This window comes from Rhinoraja longicauda, chromosome 40 (assembly GCF_053455715.1).
Source record: "Rhinoraja longicauda isolate Sanriku21f chromosome 40, sRhiLon1.1, whole genome shotgun sequence".
Taxonomy (NCBI): Eukaryota; Metazoa; Chordata; class Chondrichthyes; order Rajiformes; family Arhynchobatidae; genus Rhinoraja; species Rhinoraja longicauda.
The window spans coordinates 6,095,344-6,117,231 of NC_135992.1; the positions used below are offsets into that span (position 1 = coordinate 6,095,344).

The window sequence follows — 21,888 nt, forward strand, 5'->3', positions numbered from 1 at the left end:
CTGTCTGTATGGAGTTTGTATGTCCTCCCTGTGACCATGTGGGTTTTCTCCAGGTGTTCTGGTTTCCTTCCACACTCCAACGGTGTACAGGTTTATAAGTTAATTGGCTTTGGTAAAAAATGATAAATTCTCCCTAGTGTGTAGGATGGTGGTAATGTGATCGCTGCCCGGCACAGATTCGATGGGACAAAGGACTTGTTTCTGCACTGTATCTCTGAAGTAAAGTCTGAACTAAAGTCATGAATGGTCCAGTGCCCGTTGGCCTACTATTTGTCCAGCTCTGTTAATTAAAAGACCAGCCAAGAGGATTTAAAAAAAACAAAATTTGAAGGCTGAACAAAATTTGAAGGCTGTACTTCCTGCAATGCTTCAGGAAGCTTTTCAAAGACAGTTTATAAATAACCCGGATACAAAAAGCTTTCATCAACAGGAGCTACAGAAAGCACATAGAACTTTCAGCATCTGATAGGATGCAACAGGTCTACTGAGCTTTATTTTTTTAATCCTAAATGGATGCTGTATTTAAATGATGGGATCTAGATGCTGCAGGCAAGACTGACATTTATTGTCCTTCACTAGTTGTCCCAGAGAAGGTAGTGCTGAGGAGCTTCCTTAAAACATCAGTAGCCCCTGCTGCCCTTGGTCTTCTTAGCGGTGCAGCGAAGGAGAGAGAGTGGGACAGTTGAGAGAGCAGATAATGAGGATTCACACTGTGCCACCCCTGGCTAAGCAACATCACCTGCACATGCCACTGAAGAACAACCAAAGCCTGTGGACAGACATGGAGGATGCACTTATGGAAGCAGATGAGCAGGGTGTAAATTAGCAACATAGATCTACAATCCAAAATATGAGCAGTGATTTTAGATCGTGTTCAACTGGTCCCAACAAATCCACAAATTGAATATATAACTATAAACCTGACTTTGGGTGCAGGAGAAAAGTGTAATGGCGGCACGGTAGCGCAGCGGTAGAGTTGCTGCTTTACAGCAAATGCAGCGCCGGAGACTCAGGTTCGATCCTGACTACGGGTGCTGCACTGTAAGGAGTTTGTCCGTTCTCCCCGTGACCTGCGTGGGTTTTCTCCGAGATCTTCGGTTTCCTCCCACACTCCAAAGACGTACAGGTATGTAGGTTAATTGGCTGGGTAAATGTAAAAAAAATAAAAAATTGTCCCTAGTGGGTGTAGGATAGTGTTAATGTACGGGGATCACTGGGCGGCACGGACTTGGAGGGCCGAAAAGGCCTGTTTCCGGCTGTATATATATGATATAATATATGATATGATATGACAAAAATATGCTTGACGATTGAATTCAGAAGGAGCGATGGTGGGTGTGGTATCTGATCAGTTCAGTATGATGACTGAAAAATGCAAATTGTTGAAACACTCCACCACAGTATATCAACTTATTCATCTCCTAATGTACCATGCTACATAACTGAATCACTGTTAAGTATATAGAATATATTTTAAAGGCAGAGTCTGATGCACGCTGAAAAAGCAGAATTTTCACCATCAACTGTAGAAGAGCCTTAACAATTACATAGTTTTCAGATATCACAGTTCCTTCTCCTTCCATTGGTGCTTGTTTCAGCTGTCTGGTACTTGAGACTTTACAGATACAGCACAGAAAAAGGCCCTTCAGCCCACCGAGTCCACACCGAGCAGTGATCACCCGTACACTAGCTCTATTCTGCACACCAGAGACAATACACAAAAGACAAACCTGCATGTCTTTGGCATGTGGGAGGAAACTGGAGCACCCGGAGAAAACCCAGGTGGTCACAGGGAAGACGTACAAACCCAGGTCTCTGGTGCAGGTGTATGGCAGCAACTCTACCGTTATGCCACCCTGCCACCCATCTAGTACCTAGAACCATGGTCTCTCTAGACATTTTGCATCTTAAAGATTTCCACACAAATATGACCAAGACACATGGGGAATGTGGCAGCTTGGAAGGCAGAGAGACTTTGACCCAATGGTACCTGATGCACTCCTCCTCCTGATTGATTAGTAGGACTGGATGTTACAATCCCTAGAGTTTGCACTGGGGGATGTTCTTGGGGATGACCAAGAGCGAGCTATCTCTCCATGAATCAATGGAATTCACTGATAATGACTAGTTGTTTGGGCAAATCTATTATGAACATTTTTAGCTCGTGGAAGTCTATCTGGTTGGACGTTGGTCTTTAACCTAGCAACTCCCCTGTTCATTCTAAATAATGCAAAAACAAATACAGTGGAACCCACACAAAGCCTTTCCTTTCTTTGCTCTCCCACCAAAGGAACATAGTTTGGTTTAACTTATTTTAGTTTAGGGATACAGGCCCATCGGCCCACCAAGTCCATGCTGACCACTGATCATATGCTATTTTTCACATTCTCTGATTACGTCAATTAATATTGGAATGTGGGTATTCTACTTTAACAATCACAAGTACCAAGCTGCTACATTCTGTGTAATATTAACAAGTCCCTTATTACAGCTGTGGTCTGGAGTTGCATTCACACCACAAACATCTCAGAGCCATGACTCGGATGAGTTCAATTAAGTCTCAAACCACCAAATATTTGACGACACCCATGGCATTTAAAGATTGTGTTCTGGAGTTTGTGTTTTTTAGTTTAGAGATACAGCGCGGAAACAGCCCCTTCGACCCACCGAGTCGGCGCCGACCAGCAATCCCCGCACACTAACACTATCCTACACACACTAGGGACAATTTAAAATTATACCAATCCATTTAACCTACATTCCTGCACGTCCTTGAAGTGTGGGAGGAAACCGAAGATCTCGGTTAAAACCCACGTGGTCACGGGGAGAACGTACAAACTCCGTGGTCGGGATTGAACCCGGGTCTCCGGCGCTGTAAGGCAGCAACTCTACCGCTGCGCCACCGTGTCGCACCGTCTTTTAATAGTGGACAAGCAGAGAATTCAGTCCACTTAGTCTGGCCACCTTTTCAAAATTATTCAGCACAAAAAAATGTTTTCAAAAGAGTAAATTTAAGATTTTAGTGAGTTGTTCAAATTTGACTTGTGGGTTCTGAACTACACCAGTTTTATCTTATCTGTCTAAAGTTATCTGCAACAGCCGCCAAAGAGCAGCGATCATTAAGGTCGATAAGATGTCTGCATCTGAGAGTTTGAACTAAACTAGGCCAGGCACAAATATTAGGCAATATCAAATATATTTGGGGCGGCTCTGTGGCGCAGCGGTAGAGTTGCTGCCTTACAGTGCCAGTGACCCACGTTCAGTCGTGACTACGGGTGCTGTCTGCACGGAGCGTGTACGTTCCCCCTGTGACCGCGTGGTTTTCTCCTGGCTGCTCTGGTTCCCTCCCACTCAAAAGATGGAATAGTTTAAGGTGAATTGGTTCTGGTAAAAATTGTAAATAGTCCCTGGTGTATAGTATAGTGCTCATGTACGGGGTAATTGCTGGTTAGCGCGGACTCAGTGGGGATTTCCGCGCTGTATATCCGAAGTCTGATATCTAAAAATGGCATTGTTTGCTTGCACTCAAGTGCTCCACCACTACCAACCTGTGTACTACAAGCAGTAGCAATGCCCGATACAGGGTCACCATCACAAGGAGCATTGTAGAGAATATAATAACCAAGGTAATGAATGGTGTTCCTGCCTTGACATACACTTTCCAAAATATAAAATTGGACCCCCCCTCCTCTAGTCCAGTCACGCCAAGGTCAATAACACACCTAATCAGCTGGCACAACACAACTTTGCGATAGACTGCATACATAGAACAGTACAGCACAGAAACAGACCCTTCAGCACACAATGCCTGTCCCAAACATGATGCCAAGCTAAGCTCATCTCATATACCTGCACATAGTTCCCTGCATACCCCATGTGCCCATCCAAAGCTTCTTTAAATGCCACTATTGTATGTGACTCAACCATCAATCCCAGTATCGGGTTCTAGGCACCCACCACTGTGTAAAAACAAAATGTCCCCAGCACATCTCCTTTAAACTTTGCTCCTCTCACTTCTAGTCTGCCCTCTAGTCTTTGGCATTTCCACCTTGAGAAAGGATTCTGACGGTCCACCCTCTCTATGCCTCTCATAATTTGATAAATTTCTTTCAGGTCCCCCCTCAACCGTTGATGCTCCTGAGAAATCTATTCAGGTTTAACCAACCTCTGCTTATAGCGAATACCTTCCAATCTAGTCAGCATTCTGCTGGCTGAAAAAGGATTGCGACCCAAAACGTCACCCATCCTTTTTCTCCAGAGATGCGGCCTGACCCGCCGAGTTACTCCAGCGATTTGTGTCTATCTTTCACATTCTGCTAAATCGCTTCTGCACCCTCTCCAAAGCCTCCACACCCTTCCTGTAATCAGGCAACCAAAACTGCACACAATATTCCAAACGCAGCTTAACCAAAGCCCAAAAAAGCGTAACATGACTTCCTGACATGCTCAACGCCTTGACTGATGAAGGCAGGAATACCATATATCTTCTTTACCACTCTATCTGCTTCCGTTGTCACTTTCAGGGATCTGTGGACTGGGACCCCAAGATCCCTCTGTACATCAATGCACAAACTGGTTCATCACACTTCGATGTAAGTCACTCAACCACCCCTAAAACGAAGAAGGGTCTTGACCCGAAACGTCACCCATTCCTTCTCTCCCGAGATGCTGCCTGACCTGCTGAGTTACTCCAGCATTTTGTAAATAAATACCTAAAGCTCAAGCTTATTATTTCAGGTAAATCACAGGTAGATAGTGCATTACCCTGATCCCTTCCATCCCGATCAATATACTGGAAGTCCTTCAGCGTCTGAATGGCAAAGATGTTTTCCTTGCACTGCTGTGCTACCCGCTCGGAGCCAGTCTTGATCAGGTAGTCCATCAACATCAGAGCCTTGTATACATGGCGCCAGTTTTTGCCGTGGTCATTGAGGCGTTTCCAGATCATGCTCATAATCTCCGAGAAAGCCACCACGTTGTAAGTCAGGTCGGAGATTTCTGCCATCAGAGAGCTCGAGGGACCCCAGGGATCATTTGACGTAGCCTCCCGTACTTTTATCTCGGCTTCAGAATAATTGTTTACAATGTTTTTCATCTGTCTTCGAAGGGACGAGGACGTCATGGTGACTGCTTTAGCGTTTGATTTTCTTCCACCCACTCTGCCGCGGGTTCCTTGCAGCTGCTAGGTTTTTACAGCTTTAGCAATTTCTCTGCAGGAACACGTTACCCTGTCTCAGCCCGACTGAAGCTCCATGTTGTCCCAACAGGCGTTTTTTCAGCAACTTTGCTCTGCTGATAATTCCACCATTTTCACATATCCACCACACTGGAATAAGAAAACAAGGGGTTTAGTCAGTGGAATTCTTCTGTGAACGTTCCTGACAACTTTTTGCCTAATGTATTGCATGTCCTACTTATTTACCTTCCTCTTTCCTCACGACATTGAAATCATCGCTTGTCCTCCTCCAATTTAGGTTTCCCCCAACACTTTAAATATATAACCTGCCACCTCCCAAGCTAAAAAAACAACCTTGACATTAGCTGAAACAACAATTGATTTCACACTTTAACCCTAGCCAGTAAACCTGGACACGGCTCAGTTTTTCTTAGTTAAATAGACGTGAGGAAATAATGTACTCCACTGGTAACCTGAAACATTGCCTGATAGATCTTGGTGAACAAGGCTGAAGAACTTTATGCTACAATACTCTGAAGACCTATGCTGTCAGGTGACATAACAGGCCAGGCATTAAATGAATAGTTTAGAAAGCATTTCACCGTCTTTCTCCTGAATAGCGCAATCCAAAATGCATCTATTTTATTGGGAATACATTAAATTTGATACAAAAGTACAAGGTTAATTTATAAGTCACCAAGTACTGAAATGCCCTAGGGTTTATCAATGTTATATAGATTAACATAAAACAAACAGTCGTACAAACTCAGCAGTTCAAGCAGCATCTGTGGAAGGAAATAGTAAGAGTCTGCAGATGCTGGAATCCTAAGAAAGAAAACTGCTGGAGGAACTCAGTGGGTCAGGCAGCATCTGTGGAGGACAATAGTAAGAGTCTGCAGATGCTGGAATCCTAAGAATAAACACAAACCACCGGAGGAACTCAGAGGGTCAGGCAGCATCAACGAAAGGAAATGCAAGAGTCCAGAGTTTCTCCTCTAGCAGTTTGCTTTTTGTTCAAGACTCCAGTATCTGCAGTCTCTTGTGTTTCCATTATACAGATTAACATCGTGAAACACAACGTAAGAACTCGATCACTAGATTTGCAAAAATGCTTAATGTCTTCTGAAATCCTTTTTTTATGACCATCTTTCTCAAGTAATGCTCAAAATATAAAATAAATTACACATTCCACATTATTAATTTACCCAGTGGTTGGTGTGGAATGGAGAGGTGGAAGGGTCTGTTTCTGTGCTGTATCCCTCAATGACACATTAACTATCATTTTTAATTTAAGTCCTACACCAAGTACTCACAGTTGACTTCAGTCTTTGCTTCCAATATGCTTAAATAGCTGCAATATGTTGGCTCTGGATAAAAATCTAAGTCACATACAAAATAATGCAATTTGTATCAATTACATTCTTGCCTCTTTCTTCTGTCCAACAAAGGAAACTGCAAAGAATTGTATTTTAGATCTGTCCCAAAGGAAAGTTCTACAATGTCAAGGAATTTATAATGGCACTGTCAGTCAAAAAAATGTGGAATCCTTTCTGCAGCCTGATCTTTAAATGAATCCAGCATTCTTAGGAATAAAACTGCATCATCCAGCCTCAAAGTGCATGCTGACCTATATTCTAATCATACGTATTGCAACATTCCGACTTAACATTTGCCTGACCACAAGCAGCACCACAGGACATTATTTTTAGCTTCCAAGATTCTGTTACTGTACTTGAAACAAATATATCTCAGGGTAATGGAGAAAATGCAATGGTGTGGGACAGATAAATCTGTGCTGTGTCATTTTATAAGCATAGATGTAAACCATCAAAACATAAGTTAAGATGGAGCCTAAAATTTACAAGGCATTTACAAATGGGTCTTGTAATTAGTATAGATCTCAAACCAGCTACCTTTATAGCATGGCTCTGTCAAGACCCAATCTTATTCACTGAGCCAATAATGCTCAGTTACAACAGATGGAATCTTGGCACCAAGATGGTGCACATATGGTGATATTTACTGCCAAGTTCAGTCAATTAAAGAGGTACAAGAAGGGAGATACATTTTGCAAACCTTCAATAAAAGCTGACTTTTCTTTTGAAAATGAATCATTTTCACAAATGCCAATTCTATTTTTGCATTGTTGCATATTTCAGGCTCTATGTTCTGTATTATGTTCAGGCTCTATGTTCTCGAGGCTCTATATTAACAACCAACATGCAGACTACTATCTCCTGTCGCTTTACCGAGTCACAAAATTGTATAGCAAGGAACTGCAGATGCTGGTTTACACTGAAGATAGACACAAAATGCTGGAGTAACTCAGCGGGACAGGCACCATCTCTGGAGAGAAGGAATGGGTGACCTTTTGGGTCGAGACCCCGCTTCAGCGTGAAGGGTCTTGACCGGAACGTCACCCATTCCTTCTCTCCAGAGATGCTGCCTGACCCGCTGAGTTACTCCAGCATTTTGTATCAAACACAGGATTGTATATGTGAAGTAAAGTAGAGCAGAAGTAAGCGAGAAAGCACACAATCTTAGATCCTCTGGAATCAGAGCTAAACAAATACCAACACAAAACGAAACGAGCAATGTACCAGTTTGCCTACAGAGCAAATAGGTCTACAGGGGATGCCATCGACACTGCTCTTCACACTGCACTGACCCACCTTGAACACCAGGGGAGCTATGTGAGGATGCTCTTCCTCGACTTCAGCTCTGCCTTTAACACGGTCATCCCGAGCAGACTGGTCACCAAACTTTCCGACCTTGGATTTTCCCAAACCATCTGCCAATGGATCAAGGACTTCCTGACCAACCGCCCCCAGACAGTCAAAATAGGCCCTCACCTCTCCTCCACCATTACACTGAGCACCGGCTCACCACAGGGCTGTGTGTTGAGCCCCATCCTTTACTCCCTCTACACTCACGACTGCGCCCCCACCCATCCCACCAACACCATCATCAAGTTCGCGGATGACACGACTGTGGTTGGACTCATCTCAGAAGGAGATGAGACAGCCTATAGGGATGAAATCCAAAGGCTGGCAGCATGGTGTTCAGTGAACAATCTGGTCCTGAACTCCTCCAAAACAAAGGAACTTATAATTGACTTTAGAAAAACCAGTGGAGATTACGACCCACTCTACATCAATGGGGTCTGTGTGGAAAGGGTACCAGCTTTCAGGTTCCTAGGTACGCACATCGCAGAGGATCTCACCTGGTCTACCAACACCATCACCACAGTAAAGAAGGCACAGCAGAGACTCCACTTCCTGAGGATCCTCAGGAAAACCAACCTGCAGGAGAAGCTCATGTTGTCCTTCTATCGCTGCTCCATCGAGAGTGTGCTGGCATACTGTATAACCACATGGTATGCCAGCTGCTCAGAAAAGGACAGGAAGGCCCTTCAGAGGGTCATCACGACGGCCCAGAAAATCATCGGCTGCTCACTGCCCTCCCTGGAGCACCTGTTCAGCCTACGCTGCCTCAGTAGAGCAGGCAAAATAATAAAAGATCCATCCCACCCCGGCCACCGTCTGTTTGTTCATCTGCCCTCTGGTCGACGTTTCAGGTCGATCAAATCCCGAACAAACAGACTTAAGAACAGTTTTTACCCCAGGGCCATACGAGAACTGAACACTACCTTGCACTAGGCAACACCGTTAAAAAATCGGTCATATAATTGTATTTAATTGTATTTATGTATTTATTTGTTTTTGCATTTATTGCATATATGTTTGTACGCACCGTCAGGATTGGCTATTTTTTAATTTCGTTGTACTCGTTGCAATGACAATAAATGAATATTATTATTATTATTATTATTATTATATAAAAGCAGTGAGTATTAAGCCTTATGCAGCAGTAACATGAAGTACAGGCATCAAGCTTATGCATTATCTTAACCAGATATTTGTTCGACAGGATATACAAAAGCTAGAAAACAACTTGCAGACTGCAATATAATCAGAAGATTCTAAATTAAAACCATATGACTCAATGTTTGCCTGCCAAGGATATGAAATAACTAAACTATAGAGATTAGACAAAGTGCTGGAGTAGCTCAGCGGATCAGATAGCATCTCTGGAGAAAATGGATAGGTGACATTTTGGGTCGGGACCCTTCTTCAGTCTGAAAAAGGGCCCTGACCCGAAACACCACCTACCCATTTTCTTCAGCAATCTTGCCTAACCCGTTAGGTTACTCCAGCATTTTGTGTCTATCTTTGGTATAGACCAGCATCTGCAATTCCTTTTTATTAAATTGTAGAACTTATTAGTTTGTCTCGTTACACGTGACAATAATAAACCAATACCAATTCAGCTAATTGCAGTGTCATGAATTTAGGGGGAAGAAGAAACTAGTTTCACCATGGCATTAGGTCACGTTGTTGAGAGCTACTTCAGAGCAAATAGTAATTTAGTACAGTAGCAAATTATACTGTGAAATACCCATGGGTATGCAATGCAGAAGGAAATGATAAGATTCAGCTTCTGTGGTTGAATGACATTCAGTATCATCAGTGTCCTCTGCCATAAGATCAATAACCGGCAATCATCAGCATCTTAGATGAGCTGGGGAATCAACCATAAAATAAACCATCAATGAACGCTATTCACAAGTGTGAAATGAAATGGTTCTATAACATTAGTAAACCTCCTGCATATCGCAGCCAATGTACAATTCTCAATAACCATGCTGCAATTAACCAACGCCACCTAACAAACAACTCATCCAACCATCCCTCTCACAACTGTTTCTGGATATTACTAATCTAGAATTATCTGTAGTTTGCCGGCATTGCAGCCACAACACTCCAATTATTAATTCATTGGTACAAGCAGTTCACAGGAGTTAACCAAATACCAAGCGGTGTACAGATGACCTACTTCTTCCTCTTACCACTCATTGTCAACCATTTAGTCAATCGATGAAATCCATACCTGACCTTTGCCTACCTGAATTAAATTACACACACATTTATTGCTTCAATGCCTATAATGCTTCCAAGTCGTCATCAAATGCCACACATCTCAAAAGTACAGTATGTTCTCCTATGTTGGGTGACCAAGTCATTCAGCTTTGGCCAAAGTAGTGGTCAATAAAGTCGAATAATTCAAGAGTCAGAGGGTGGAAGTTAGTGGAGTGGCTATTACTAGGGAGAAAGTGGCTATTACTAGGGAGAAGCTGAAAGGGCTGAAGGTGGATAAGTCACCTGGACCAGATGGACTGCACCCTAGGGTTCTGAAAGAGGCTTTAGAGTTTGTGGAGGCATTAACAGTGATATTTCAAGAATCACTAGAGTCACGAGTGGTCCCAGATGATTGGAAAATTGCCAATATTATCCCACTGCACAAGAAGGGAGCAAAGCAGAATAGTGGGAACTATAGGCTGGTTAGTCTGACTTCAGTGGTTGGTAAGATTTTAAGAGTCCATTATAAAGGATGAGGTTACAGAGTATTTAGGTTCACGATAAAATAGGCTGAAGTCAGCATGGCTTTGTGAAAGGGAGGTCTTGCTTGCAAATTTGCTGGAATTCTTTGAAGAAGTAAATAGCAGGACAAAGGAGAGGCAGTAGATGTTGTTTACTTAGATTTTCAGAAAGCCTTTGACAAGGTGCCAGCGTTAGGCCCCAAAGGATGATGAGAGCCCAAGGTATCAAAGGGCAGATACTGGCATAGATAGCAGGTTGGCTGGATGGCAGTAGACAAAGAGTGGCAATAATGGAGGCTTTTACGGATTGGCTGCCAGTAACTAGTGGAGTTCCGTAAGGGTTGGGGCTGGGGCTGCTACTCTTCATGTTGTTTATTAATGATTTAGACGAGGGGATTGAAGGCTTTGTGGCCAAGTTTGCGGATGATATGAAAATAGGTGGAGGGGGAGATAGTGTAGAGAAAGCAGGGACTCTGCTGAAGGACTTGGACAGGTTGGGAGAGTGGGTAGAGAAGTGGCAGATGGAATACAGTGTAGCAAAGTGTGGAGTCATGCATTTTGGTAGTAGGAATAAAGGCATAGACTATTTTCTAAATGGGTAGATAATCCAGAAATCAGAGGTGCAATGGTACTTGGGAGTGATGGTGCTGGAATCTGCAAGTTGAATCAGTGGTTAAAAAAACAAACTCAATGCGAGCATTTATTTCAAGAGGGCTTGTATACAAAAATGGGGATGTAATGTTGAGGTTTTATAAGGCGTTGGTAAGGCTGCATTTGGAATATTGTGAGCAATTTTGGGCACCATATCTGAGGAAGGATGTGCTGGCTCTGGAGAAGGTCCAGAGGAGGTTTAGAACAATGATCCCAGGAATTAGTAGGTTAACCTATGATGGGCCTGTACTCACTGGAGTTTGGAAGGATGAGGGGGGGACCTCATTGAAACTTACAGAATAGTGAAAGGCTTGGATTGAGTGCATGTGGAGAGGATGTTTCCACTAGTGGGAGACTCCGATTGGAACCACGTATTGTCTTTCTGCTAACTGGATAGCATGCAACGAAAGTCAGAGGATGGTGAATCTGTGGAATTCATTTCCACAGAAGGCTGTGGAGGCCAAGTCAGTGGATATTTTTAAGGCAGATAGATTGATTCTTGATTAGTACAGGTGTCAGAGGCTCTGGGGAGAAGGCAGGAGAATGGGGTTAGGAGGGGGAGATAGATCAGCCATGATTGAATGGCAGAGTAGACTAGATGGGCCGAATGGCCTAATTCTACTCCTATCACTTATGACCTTAAGATTTTGTTACCTGAACTAGTGCATTACAATGCTGAAAACTATATTCTACACTCTGTATCTTTCCCTTTGCTCTATCTATTGTACTTGAGTTTTTAATTTATTGGAATCAATTCTCAGGACCAGTACTATCAAAAAGGCACAGGTTAATCAAGGGCAACATGGATTTGTTCAGGGAGATTTTCTAATATCTCAGTCCTCTGTTTTTAATCTCTCTTTTGAGGTAAGTCAGTCTTTCCTAGTTTAGTTTGTTATTGTCACATGTACGGGGGTAGAGAAAAGCTTTTGTTGTGTGCTGTTCAATCCACAAAAATATTATACATTAATAATTTACATTTAAATTTCCTTACTACATTGAAATCATAGCTTGTCCTCCTCCAATTTAGGTATCTCCCAACACTAAATAGATAACCTGCCACCTCCCAAGCTAAAAAAATAACCTTGCCATTACATGAAACAACAATTGATTTCACACTTGAACCCTCGCCAGTAAACCTGGCCATTCATCTCAGTTTTTCTTAGTTAAATAGACATGAGGAAATAATGTACTCCATTGGTAACTTGGAACATTGCCTGACAGATCTTGGTGAACAGGGCTGAAGAACTTTATGCTGCAATACTCTAAAGATACTGGAATCCTAAGAAAGAAAACTGCTGGAGGAACTCAGCGGGTCAGGCAGCATCTGTTGAGGATAATAGTAAGAGTCTGCAGATGCTGGAATCCTAAGAAAAAACACAAACTGCTGGAGGAACTCAGCAGGTCAGGCAGCATCAGCAAAGGGATATGCAAGAGACTAGAGTTTCTAAAATCCTGAGCAAAGTGATTTCCCTCACCATTTCTTTCCACAGTTGCTGTCTGGCCCTCTGAGCTCCTCCAGCAGTTTGCTTCTTGCTCAAGACTCCAGTATTTGCAGTCTCTTGTATTTCAATTATAACATAAAGGGAATAACGTTTAGTGCAAGATAAGTCCAGTAAAGTCCAATTAAAGATAGTCCAAGGGTCTCCAATGAGGTAGACAGCAGACCAGGACAACACCCTGGCTGGTGAGAGGACAGTTCAGTTGCCTGATAAAAGCTGGGAAGAAACTGTTCCCACATCTGGAAGGGAGGTTGGTTTGCATGATGGCCTGGGCTACGTCCACAACTCTGTAATTTCTTGCAGTCTTATATGGAGCTGTTCCCAAACCATTTACTCTTCCTGGCCTCCTCACAATTTTGTATATAATTGCGAGAGGCAAAGAGAAATGGATGACAGGTATTTTTGTGGCTGGAAGGTAGATAGTGCATAGTTCAGTGCTCTGTCCTTTGCATTTCACAATATATATGAATGACTTACATTTAAATTTAAGAAGGCTTCAAAGGATAGCTTTATGCTGCAGAAGGATACAGGTGGTCACATCAGTTATAAGGTCACAAGTGCTATGAACAGAATTAGGGTATTCGACCCATTAAGTCTACTCTGCAATTCAATCATGGCTGATCAATCTCTCCCTCCTAACCCCATTCTCCTTCCTTCTCCCCATAACTCTGTACTAATCAAGAATCTATCTATCTATGCCTTAAAAATGTCCATTGATAACCTCCACAGCCTTCTGAGGCAAAGAATTCCACAGATTCACCACCGTCCAATTAAAGAAATTCCTCCATCTCCTTCCTAAAGGAACGTCCTTTAATTCTGAGGCTATGACCTCTAGTCCTAGACTCTCCCACTAGTGGAAATATCCTCTCCACATCCACTCTATTTAGAATTTAATTCAGAGAAGTGTGAAGTAATGCATTTTCGATATGCAGGGCAAGAAAATACGCAGATATCGAGGGGAATAGAGGTACAGAGTGCACGTTCAGAGATCCTTTAAAATGGCACGATGGTTTGATAAAAAGACATTCAGAATCCTATCAGTTAAAGTACTAGCTATAAGATAAGCTATAAGAGGAAGATTGCAACAGAACTGAACACAACACTATTGAGACTGCAAGAATAGAATGAATCATTGGAGCAACAGAGAAGATTTATAGTTGTTGTCAAAACTGGAATCTTTTAGCAACAAGAATGGATATGGCCAGATTGTTTTTCTTGCATGTGTGGCTGGAGACATCATTTATACTTAAAATTATGAGAAAACATGAAAGAGTAAATAGGAAGAACCCGCTTCCCTCAAAAGAGAGGTAAAAAAAAAGAGGGCAGAGGTATTAGAAAATTGGTAAGATAAGCGGTGAGATGAGAATTTTATTTTCCACCCAAGAGGGCAGTATAGATCAGGAACTCATTACCATAAAGAATTACCAGGCAGAAGCTGTCATCTTTAAAACTACTTGGTTGTGTACCAAAGCAGTCCTTACCTCCAGGCCTGACCCTGTGCCATTTTGGGCATGGCTCAGAGACATTACCTGCAGAGGGAAATGGACAGTCGACGTTTGCAGTCATGACCCTTCCTCCGGGCTGCCTAGAGGAAGGGTCTCAACCCAAAACATTAACGGTCCGTTTTCCTCCACAATCAGTGCCTGACCAACTGAATTCCTACAGCAGTGTTTCTTATGCTTCAGATCTCAGCATCTTTTGTATCTTAAAGATTATTACTGTTGTGGTTCTGTTTGTAACGTGGTCTTCAGTCTCTCAGCTGAACCTCTGACTTAGAATGTATAAAGATACTACACAGGAACAGGCCCTTCGGCCCACAATATCTTTGCTAAACATAATGCCGTGATAAATTAATCACATCTGATTACACGTAATCCATATCCCTCTGTTCCTAGTTTTTTGCACATCACTCATTCTATTCTGGACAGCTCTCCTTTCTGTTTCCAGGAATTCTCCTGCTCCAAGGTGTATCAGTCGGAAGAAGGGTCCCGACCTGAAACATCATCCATCCTTTTTTCTCCAGAGATGCTTCCTGACCTGCTGTGTTACTCCACCACTTTGTGTTGTCAGTGATATCTTTACCCCTGATACCCAATGAATAACATAATCTTTGTCACACCACTGTCAGCTGAAGAGAACAGCACTGAATATCCCTGCTGTTAACACATCCCTGCTGTTAACACATCTACTGAAGAGACACAAAAAGATGGAGTAACTCAGCGGTTCAGGCAGCATCTCTGGAAAAAAGGAATAGGTGACGTTTCAGGTTGAGACCCTTCTTCAGACTGAGAGTCAGGGGAGAGGGAAACAACAGATATGAAAAGGTACATAGAAAAAATGAATGAAAGATATGCAAAAGGACAAATCACAGACAGTAACAATTGTCAACCCGCTGAGTTACTCCAGCTTTTTGTCTATCTTAAAGGTAAACCAGCATCTGCAGTTCTGAAGAAAGGTCTCGACCTGAAATATCACCCATTCCTTCTCTCCAGAGATGCTGCCTGTCCCACTCCAGCATTTTATGTGTCTTCCTTCAGTGTAAACCAGCATCTGCAGTTGCTTCCTACACGCTAACCCCTTACCTCTCACGTCCAAGTACACAGGTCAGTTTGACCTTTCTCCTCATAGTCTTGGTTCACATCTTATACCAAGTGGAAACAAACTGCAGGGCTCTCTGGGGACAGACAGAATGTGTGGGGAGGGACTGCAAATGCTGGTTTAGACCGAAGATAGACACAAAAAAGCTGGAGTAACTCAGCGGGACAGGCAGCATCACTGGATAGAAGGAATGGTTGACGTTTCGGGTCAAGACCCTTGCTCAGACTAAGAGTCGTGGCTCAACCCTAGGGCAAGCACCAGTGGGCTTCCTACTGTAAGGGCTGCTCTTAGCTGCAGAATCTAAAGGACATTATCATTTCCAATGACAAGAGCCTCAATGCAAATAGGATTACTGACAGATTTATAAGGGGCTAACTAATTTTTAACCCCCTCCCTTCTCCTTCTCCTTGATTTATTGCATCTCCAATAAACCCCCCACCCCCTCCACACCACCACCCCCTCCACACCACCACCCCCCTCACCCTCACCCCCCTCACCCCCCTCACCCCCCCCACCCCCACCCCCACCCCCCCCACCCCCCTCACCCCCACCCCAATGCCTGTAGAATCTCAACAGCAAACACGCCAATTCATAGTGGAGGCGGCTTGCCGGGCCTGGATTTCAGGTAGTCGCCGCCTCTCCCCCCGCCTCGGGGCGGCCAGCGTCTGCAGGAAAAGCCGAGGCGGCGGTCGCGGCCTGCACCAGGCCGAAAAAGGGGCGAGGTTATTTTTAAAATTTCTAACGTGGGGGGACCGACGGAGGCAGACGCCGTGCCGAGGGGAGGGGGAGGGGGACTGGGCCGGCTTCGTTTTTAATTTAGCGGCTGGTGGTGGCGGAGGGGGGGGGAGCCTGAGGCTGTGAAACCGTTGAGCACTCACCGCCTTCCCGCTCGATCCCGGCCGGACTGCACCACAAGCCCCGCCCCCTCCATCAGCCCCGCCCCCCACCGGCCGTTAGGGGCGTGTCTCCGACCCCCTCCTCCAATAACACGCCGGTCTGATCAGACCGACAGCCGCGCCAGCCAATGGTCGGACGGCTCTCCTCACGAGGGGGGAGGGACCATTCCAGACGAGTGGGCGGGACTTTCCTTCTTCCAATAGAAATCGAGATCACGCCCTTGATCGGCAGTTGCTCCGTCCAATCGGGAGTTGGTTTCCCTGATTGACATGCCAGACGGCCAATCAGACCTGGGTTAGTTTGAAAGATGTGAGAGGCTGCAGATGCTGGAATCTGGACACCAAATACTGGAGGTTCTCAGTGGTGCCAGTGGGTCAGGTGGTGCCCGTGGGTCAGGTGGCGCCCGTGGGTCAGGCCTCGACAGTGGACCTCGACAGTGGACCCGGTGGGTCAGGCCGCACCAGTGGGTCAGGCCGCGCCAGTGGGTCAGGCCGCGCCAGTGGGTCAGGCCGCGCCAGTGGGTCAGGCCGCGCCAGTGGGTCAGGCCGCGCCAGTGGGTCAGGCCGCGCCAGTGGGTCAGGCCGCGCCAGTGGGTCAGGCGGTGCCAGTGGGTCAGGTGGTGCCAGTGGGTCAGGTGGTGCCAGTGGGTCAGGTGGTGCCAGTGGGTCAGGCGGTGCCCGTGGGTCAGGCCTCGACAGTGGACCCCGTGGGTCAGGCCGCACCAGTGGGTCAGGCGTTGCCCGTGGGTCAGGCCTCGACAGTGGACCCGGAGGGTCAGGCCGCACTAGTTGGTCTGGCCGCACCAGTGGGTCAGGTAGTGCCAGTGGGTCAGTCCTCGAAAGTTCACCCAGTGGGTCAGGCGGCGCCAGTGGGTCAGGCGGCGCCAGTGGGTCAGGCGGCACCAGTGGGTCGGGCCTCGCCAGTGGATCCAGTGGGTCAGGTCGCACCAGTGGGACTGGCAACACCATGTTCATAAGTTCTAGGTGCAGAATTCGGCCATTCGGCCCATCTAGTCTACTCCGCCATTCAATCATGGCTGATCTATCTTTCCCTCTCAACCCCATTCTCCTGCCTTCTCCCTATGACCCCCTGACACCGTACTAATCAAGATTCTTGTCAATCTCAGTGGGTCGAAACAGGCGGGTATTTTTGGGTCCGGATACAAAACGTAGTTTGTCCATTTCCTATCACCGATGTTGCCTGATCTGCCTACTTTAGTTTAGAGACACAGTGTGGAAACTGCCCCTTCGGCCCACCGTGTCCTCGCCAACCAGCAATCACCCCGTGCAGTAGGGGGCATACCCTGCACACTAGGGACATTTTACAGAAGCCAATTAACCTACAAACCTGTCTGTCTTTGGCGTATGGGAGGAAAACAGAACACCTGGAGGAAACCCATGCGGTCACGGGGAGAACGTACAAACTCTGTACAGATATCGCCCGTAGTCAGGATCGAACCCGGGCCTCTGGCGCTGTAAGGCAGCAACTCTACTGCTGTGCCACTGTACTGCACAGCAGTTTGTAATCTGGCTTGAAGGCACCTTGTGGTACAAATTGGAGGGATACCAGAATGGGAATGTTGGGAATTTAAGAGTAGAGGATTGGATTAACAGCTCGGCAGCAAAAGTGGGGGGGGGGGGGGGGGGGGGTGATTATTGGGATAAACATGGACTGTGAGAAGTAAACATTAATTAATTGTTGTCACTGTTACATAATGTCAAAACTGGAGAGCAACAATGAATTTGGGGAAAACTATCCACTGAATGCATATTCAGCCGCTGCATATCCTGTTTGCATTACCACCCAATCTATTTGTTTTGAACGGATATTTGAAGATTTTCACAGTGGCACAGCTAGTAGTTTAATTTATTGTCACGTGTACCGAGGTACAGTGAAAAGCTTTTTGTTGCGTGCTATCCAGTCAGTGGAAAGACTATACAGGATTACAATCAAGCTGTTCACGGTGTACAGATACAGGATAAAGGGAATAATGTTTAGTGCAAGGTAAACTCGGAATAAAGATAATCCAAGGGTCTCCAATGAGGCAGATGAGAGGTCAGGACCGCTCTCTAGTTGGCGATAGGATAGTTCAGTTGCCTGATAACAGCTGGGACGAAACTGTCCCTGAATCTGGAGGTGTGCATTTTCACACTTCTCTACCCCTTGCCTGATGGGAGAGGGGAGAAGAGGGAGTGACCGAAGTGAGACTCGTCCTTGATTATGCTGGCGGCCTTGCCGAGGCAGCGTGAAGTGTTGATGTGCAGTCAATGGAAGGGAGGCTGGTTTGTGTGATGGTCTGCATTGCATCCACAACTCTTTGTAATTTCTTGCGGACTTGGATGGAGCTATTCCTAAACTATGCTGTAATGCATCCTGATAAATTGCTCTCTAATATTGCCTAGGAGGTGTAGAGTTGTTGCCTCAAGGTTTCAGTAACCTGGATTCAATCCCAACCGCCTCTACTTTCTGTGTGGAGTTTGCAGGTTCTCTCTGTGACTGCTCTGTGGGTAATTGTTTTGGTTTCCTTTTGCTTCCGAAAGATGCTCTGGAATATTAATTGCACCTACGTGGTAAATTATCCTTAGTGCACAGGTGAGTGATGGGAATGAAGAGGAAAAAAATGGCCTTTGTGTACTGCTGATGGATCTCCGTGCGTCAGGCAGCATCTGCGGAGGCCAATTAATGGTTGACATTTTGGGTTAAGACCCTGCCTCTGGACTGGAAGTATTGACCTGAAATATTAAGTGTCCATTTCCCTCCACGGAAGCTGCATAACCCGCTGAGTTCATCCAGCAGTTTGCTTTTATTTTCTTCCAGATTCAAGCAAGTTGACTATCCCAACATTTAAGAAACAGTTGGACAGGTACATGGATAGGACAGGTTTGGAGGAATATGGACCAAACACGGGCAGGTGGGACTAGTGTCGCTGGGACATGTTTTCATGTGTGGGCAAGTTGGGCCGAAAGGCCTGCTTCCACACTGTATCACTCTATGACTCTATCTGTAACCTGTTGTGTCTTTGGGTATGGTAAGTGTAAATGGGTGCTCAATGGTCAGCATGGAATCAGTTAGGCTAAGGGCTTGTTTCATGCTACATCTCACTATGACCATGAATATAAAATGGTTACAGCACGAAAGAAGGCCATTTGGCCTGTTGAGTCCTTAGTACCACCAATGAAGAACATTAGAGATGGATGAACAGAAAGGAGATGAGAAGGAATTTCCTCAGCCAGAGGGTGGTGAATCTGTGGAATTCATTGGCACAGATGGCTGTAGTGGCCAGGTCATTGGTATTTTTAAAGCGAAGATTGATAGGTCTAGATTAGTAAGTGTGTCGAGGGCTATGGGGATAAGATGGGAGAAAGGGGTTGAAAGGGAAAAATAGATCAGCCATGATTGAATGGCAGAGTGGAATCATAAGTTTGTTAATTCATAAGTAGCAGCAGAATTATGCCATTCGACCCTTCGAGTCTGCTCCACCATTCAATAACGGCTAATTTTTTTTCAACCTCTCAACCCCATTCTCCTGCCTGCTCCCTGTAACCTTTGACACACTTACTAACAAGGACCTGCCAACCTCCGCCCTAAAAATACCAATAGACAATAGGTGCAGGAGGAGGCCATTCGGCCCTTCGAGCCAGCATCGCCATTCAATGTGATCATGGCTGATCATTCTCAATCAGTACCCCGTTCCTGCCTTCTCCCCATACCCCCTGACTCCGCTATTCCTTAAGAGCTCTATCTAGCTCTCTCTTGAATGCATTCAGAGAATTGGCCTCCACTGCCTTCTGAGGCAGAGAATTCCACAGATTCACAACTCTCTGACTGAAAAAGTTTTTCCTCGTCTCATTTCTAAATGGCCTACCCCTTATTCTTAAACTGTGGCCCCTTGTTCTGGACTCCCCCAACATTGGGAACATGTTTCCTGCCTCTAACGTGTCCAACCCCTTAATAATGTTATACGTTTCGATAAGATCCCCTCTCATCCTTCAATACCCCATGACTTGGCCTCCACCGCCGTTCGTGGCAGTGAACTCCACAGATTCACAACCCCCCTTTGGCTACAGACTCCGACTCGAAGGGCCGAATTCGCGCCAATTCTGCTCCCTCGTCTTGCAGGCAGTGAGACCTCATGGCGTGCGGTGGCTGCATGTGACAGGAAACAGAGGCCGCTTAAAACACATCTTTGCACTATTGGAGACAACTGGTTTTGAGAAAAAAAATCCCTCCGATTTCTGAGCATCAGGACTTGTGGCAGAGGAAGAGAAATTGTGCTGACTAGGCAAGGGACAGTTCTGCCCTAAATCCACCCTGGATCTTGCCTGTTTTAAAAGTTTTGAAGGTTAGTGCTTTGTGTAACTGGTTCTGAGGAGCATTGACATGACTGAGACCCACCCCCCAGTTGAAACTCAGCAATTAGGTTGTGGTTTTCCTGCACAAGCGGATGAGGTAATACCCAGTTTTCTCTCTCTCTCTCTCTCACTCTCTCTCTCTCTCTCTCTCTCTCTCTCTCTCTCTCTCTCTCTCTGTATCATCTTTCGACGAATCGCAAAAGAGGCTAGGGTCTTGTGTTTCTCCTTCAATCAGTATCTGCCGTCTTGCGGTTTGGGAACACTTCGATGTGCGATGAAACCATCTGGAGCCTTTGGTGCATGCAAGCTTGTGCAACACTGAAACAAGGCTTTCTGCTGCCCTCCCTCCTCTGCCTCTCCTCCTAACCCCCCACCCCCACCCCCTCCCTCCTCCTCCCTCCAACGCCACTTCCCCTCAGTCCCTCTTGCTCTACGCTTACACACCACGGACACCCTCAGGGAGCTTGTCTATCAAAGGATTCTCCTCCCCGCTTGATGTTTGGAGCCTTTAGGTTAGCTCGAGAACGGAGAGCTTCCTCTTGAGGGTGTCCTGAATGGAGGCTGTCGCCAAATACGAGTTCACTGGGGCTGGAGAGGACGAGTTGAGCTTCAGGAAGGACGACATCCTTAAGGTAAGGCAGTCACCCTTCACATGCCGATGTCCTGACCAAGGTTATGTTGCTCGTTATGAAATTCACAATCCATCTTATCCTCAGCCCCAAAGCAGAGAGAAACAAAACTTGAGATGGTAGAACAAAGGAACTGCAAATGCTGGTTAACCAGGGAAAGACACTAAGTGTCCGAGTAACTCAACGGGTAAGGCAGCATCCCCGGAGAACATGGGATAGGTGAGATTGTCGGTCGGTCTGAAGAAGGGTCCCAACACGAAACCTCACCTGTCCATGTTCCCCGGTGATGCTGCCAGGCCTGCTGAGTTACCCCAGCTCTTTGTGTCTTCCCTTCAGATCCTTGGTATTTATTCACAAAATGCTGGAGTAACTCAGCAGGTCAGGCAGCATCTCAGGAGAGAAGGGATGGGTGACGTTTCGGGTCGAGACCCTTCTTCTTCAGATCCTTCGTAGAACAAGGTTGACCTGTTAGTAATTCTAGACAATGTTATCGTCTGTTAAACGTAGAGTTCTGGGATGTCTTGCACAATTGTCTGGTCATGAAGCTCAAAAGATTTATAATGAATGCTCGAGTTAAAGATTTTCTAACTGAACGTCAACAACTGAAATTATATATCGACTGCACCAAAGAATAATTCAAAAACAT

The 21,888-nt window shown here is 45.4% G+C and overlaps 2 protein-coding genes across 3 annotated transcripts in view; one reads left to right on the forward strand and one right to left on the reverse strand.

Moving 5' to 3' along the window:
• Positions 1–16,294, reverse strand: part of LOC144611453 (epsin-2-like) — a 65,343-nt gene extending 49,049 nt beyond the window's left edge. For both annotated transcript variants that reach the window (XM_078430560.1, XM_078430559.1), the window contains exons 1-2: positions 16,243–16,294; positions 4,765–5,326 (exon numbers count right to left, since the gene is read on the reverse strand). In XM_078430560.1, coding sequence (XP_078286686.1) covers positions 4,765–5,122 — 358 coding nt within the window. In that variant the 5' untranslated portion in view covers positions 5,123–5,326; positions 16,243–16,294. The remainder of the gene's footprint in view (positions 1–4,764; positions 5,327–16,242) is intronic.
• Positions 16,295–21,063: 4,769 nt separating this feature from the next.
• Positions 21,064–21,888, forward strand: part of LOC144611374 (GRB2-related adapter protein 2-like) — a 53,580-nt gene continuing 52,755 nt past the window's right edge. Inside the window, exon 1 of the mRNA XM_078430446.1 lies at positions 21,064–21,245. Within this exon, the coding sequence (XP_078286572.1) occupies positions 21,168–21,245 (78 nt within the window). The 5' untranslated portion in view covers positions 21,064–21,167. The remainder of the gene's footprint in view (positions 21,246–21,888) is intronic.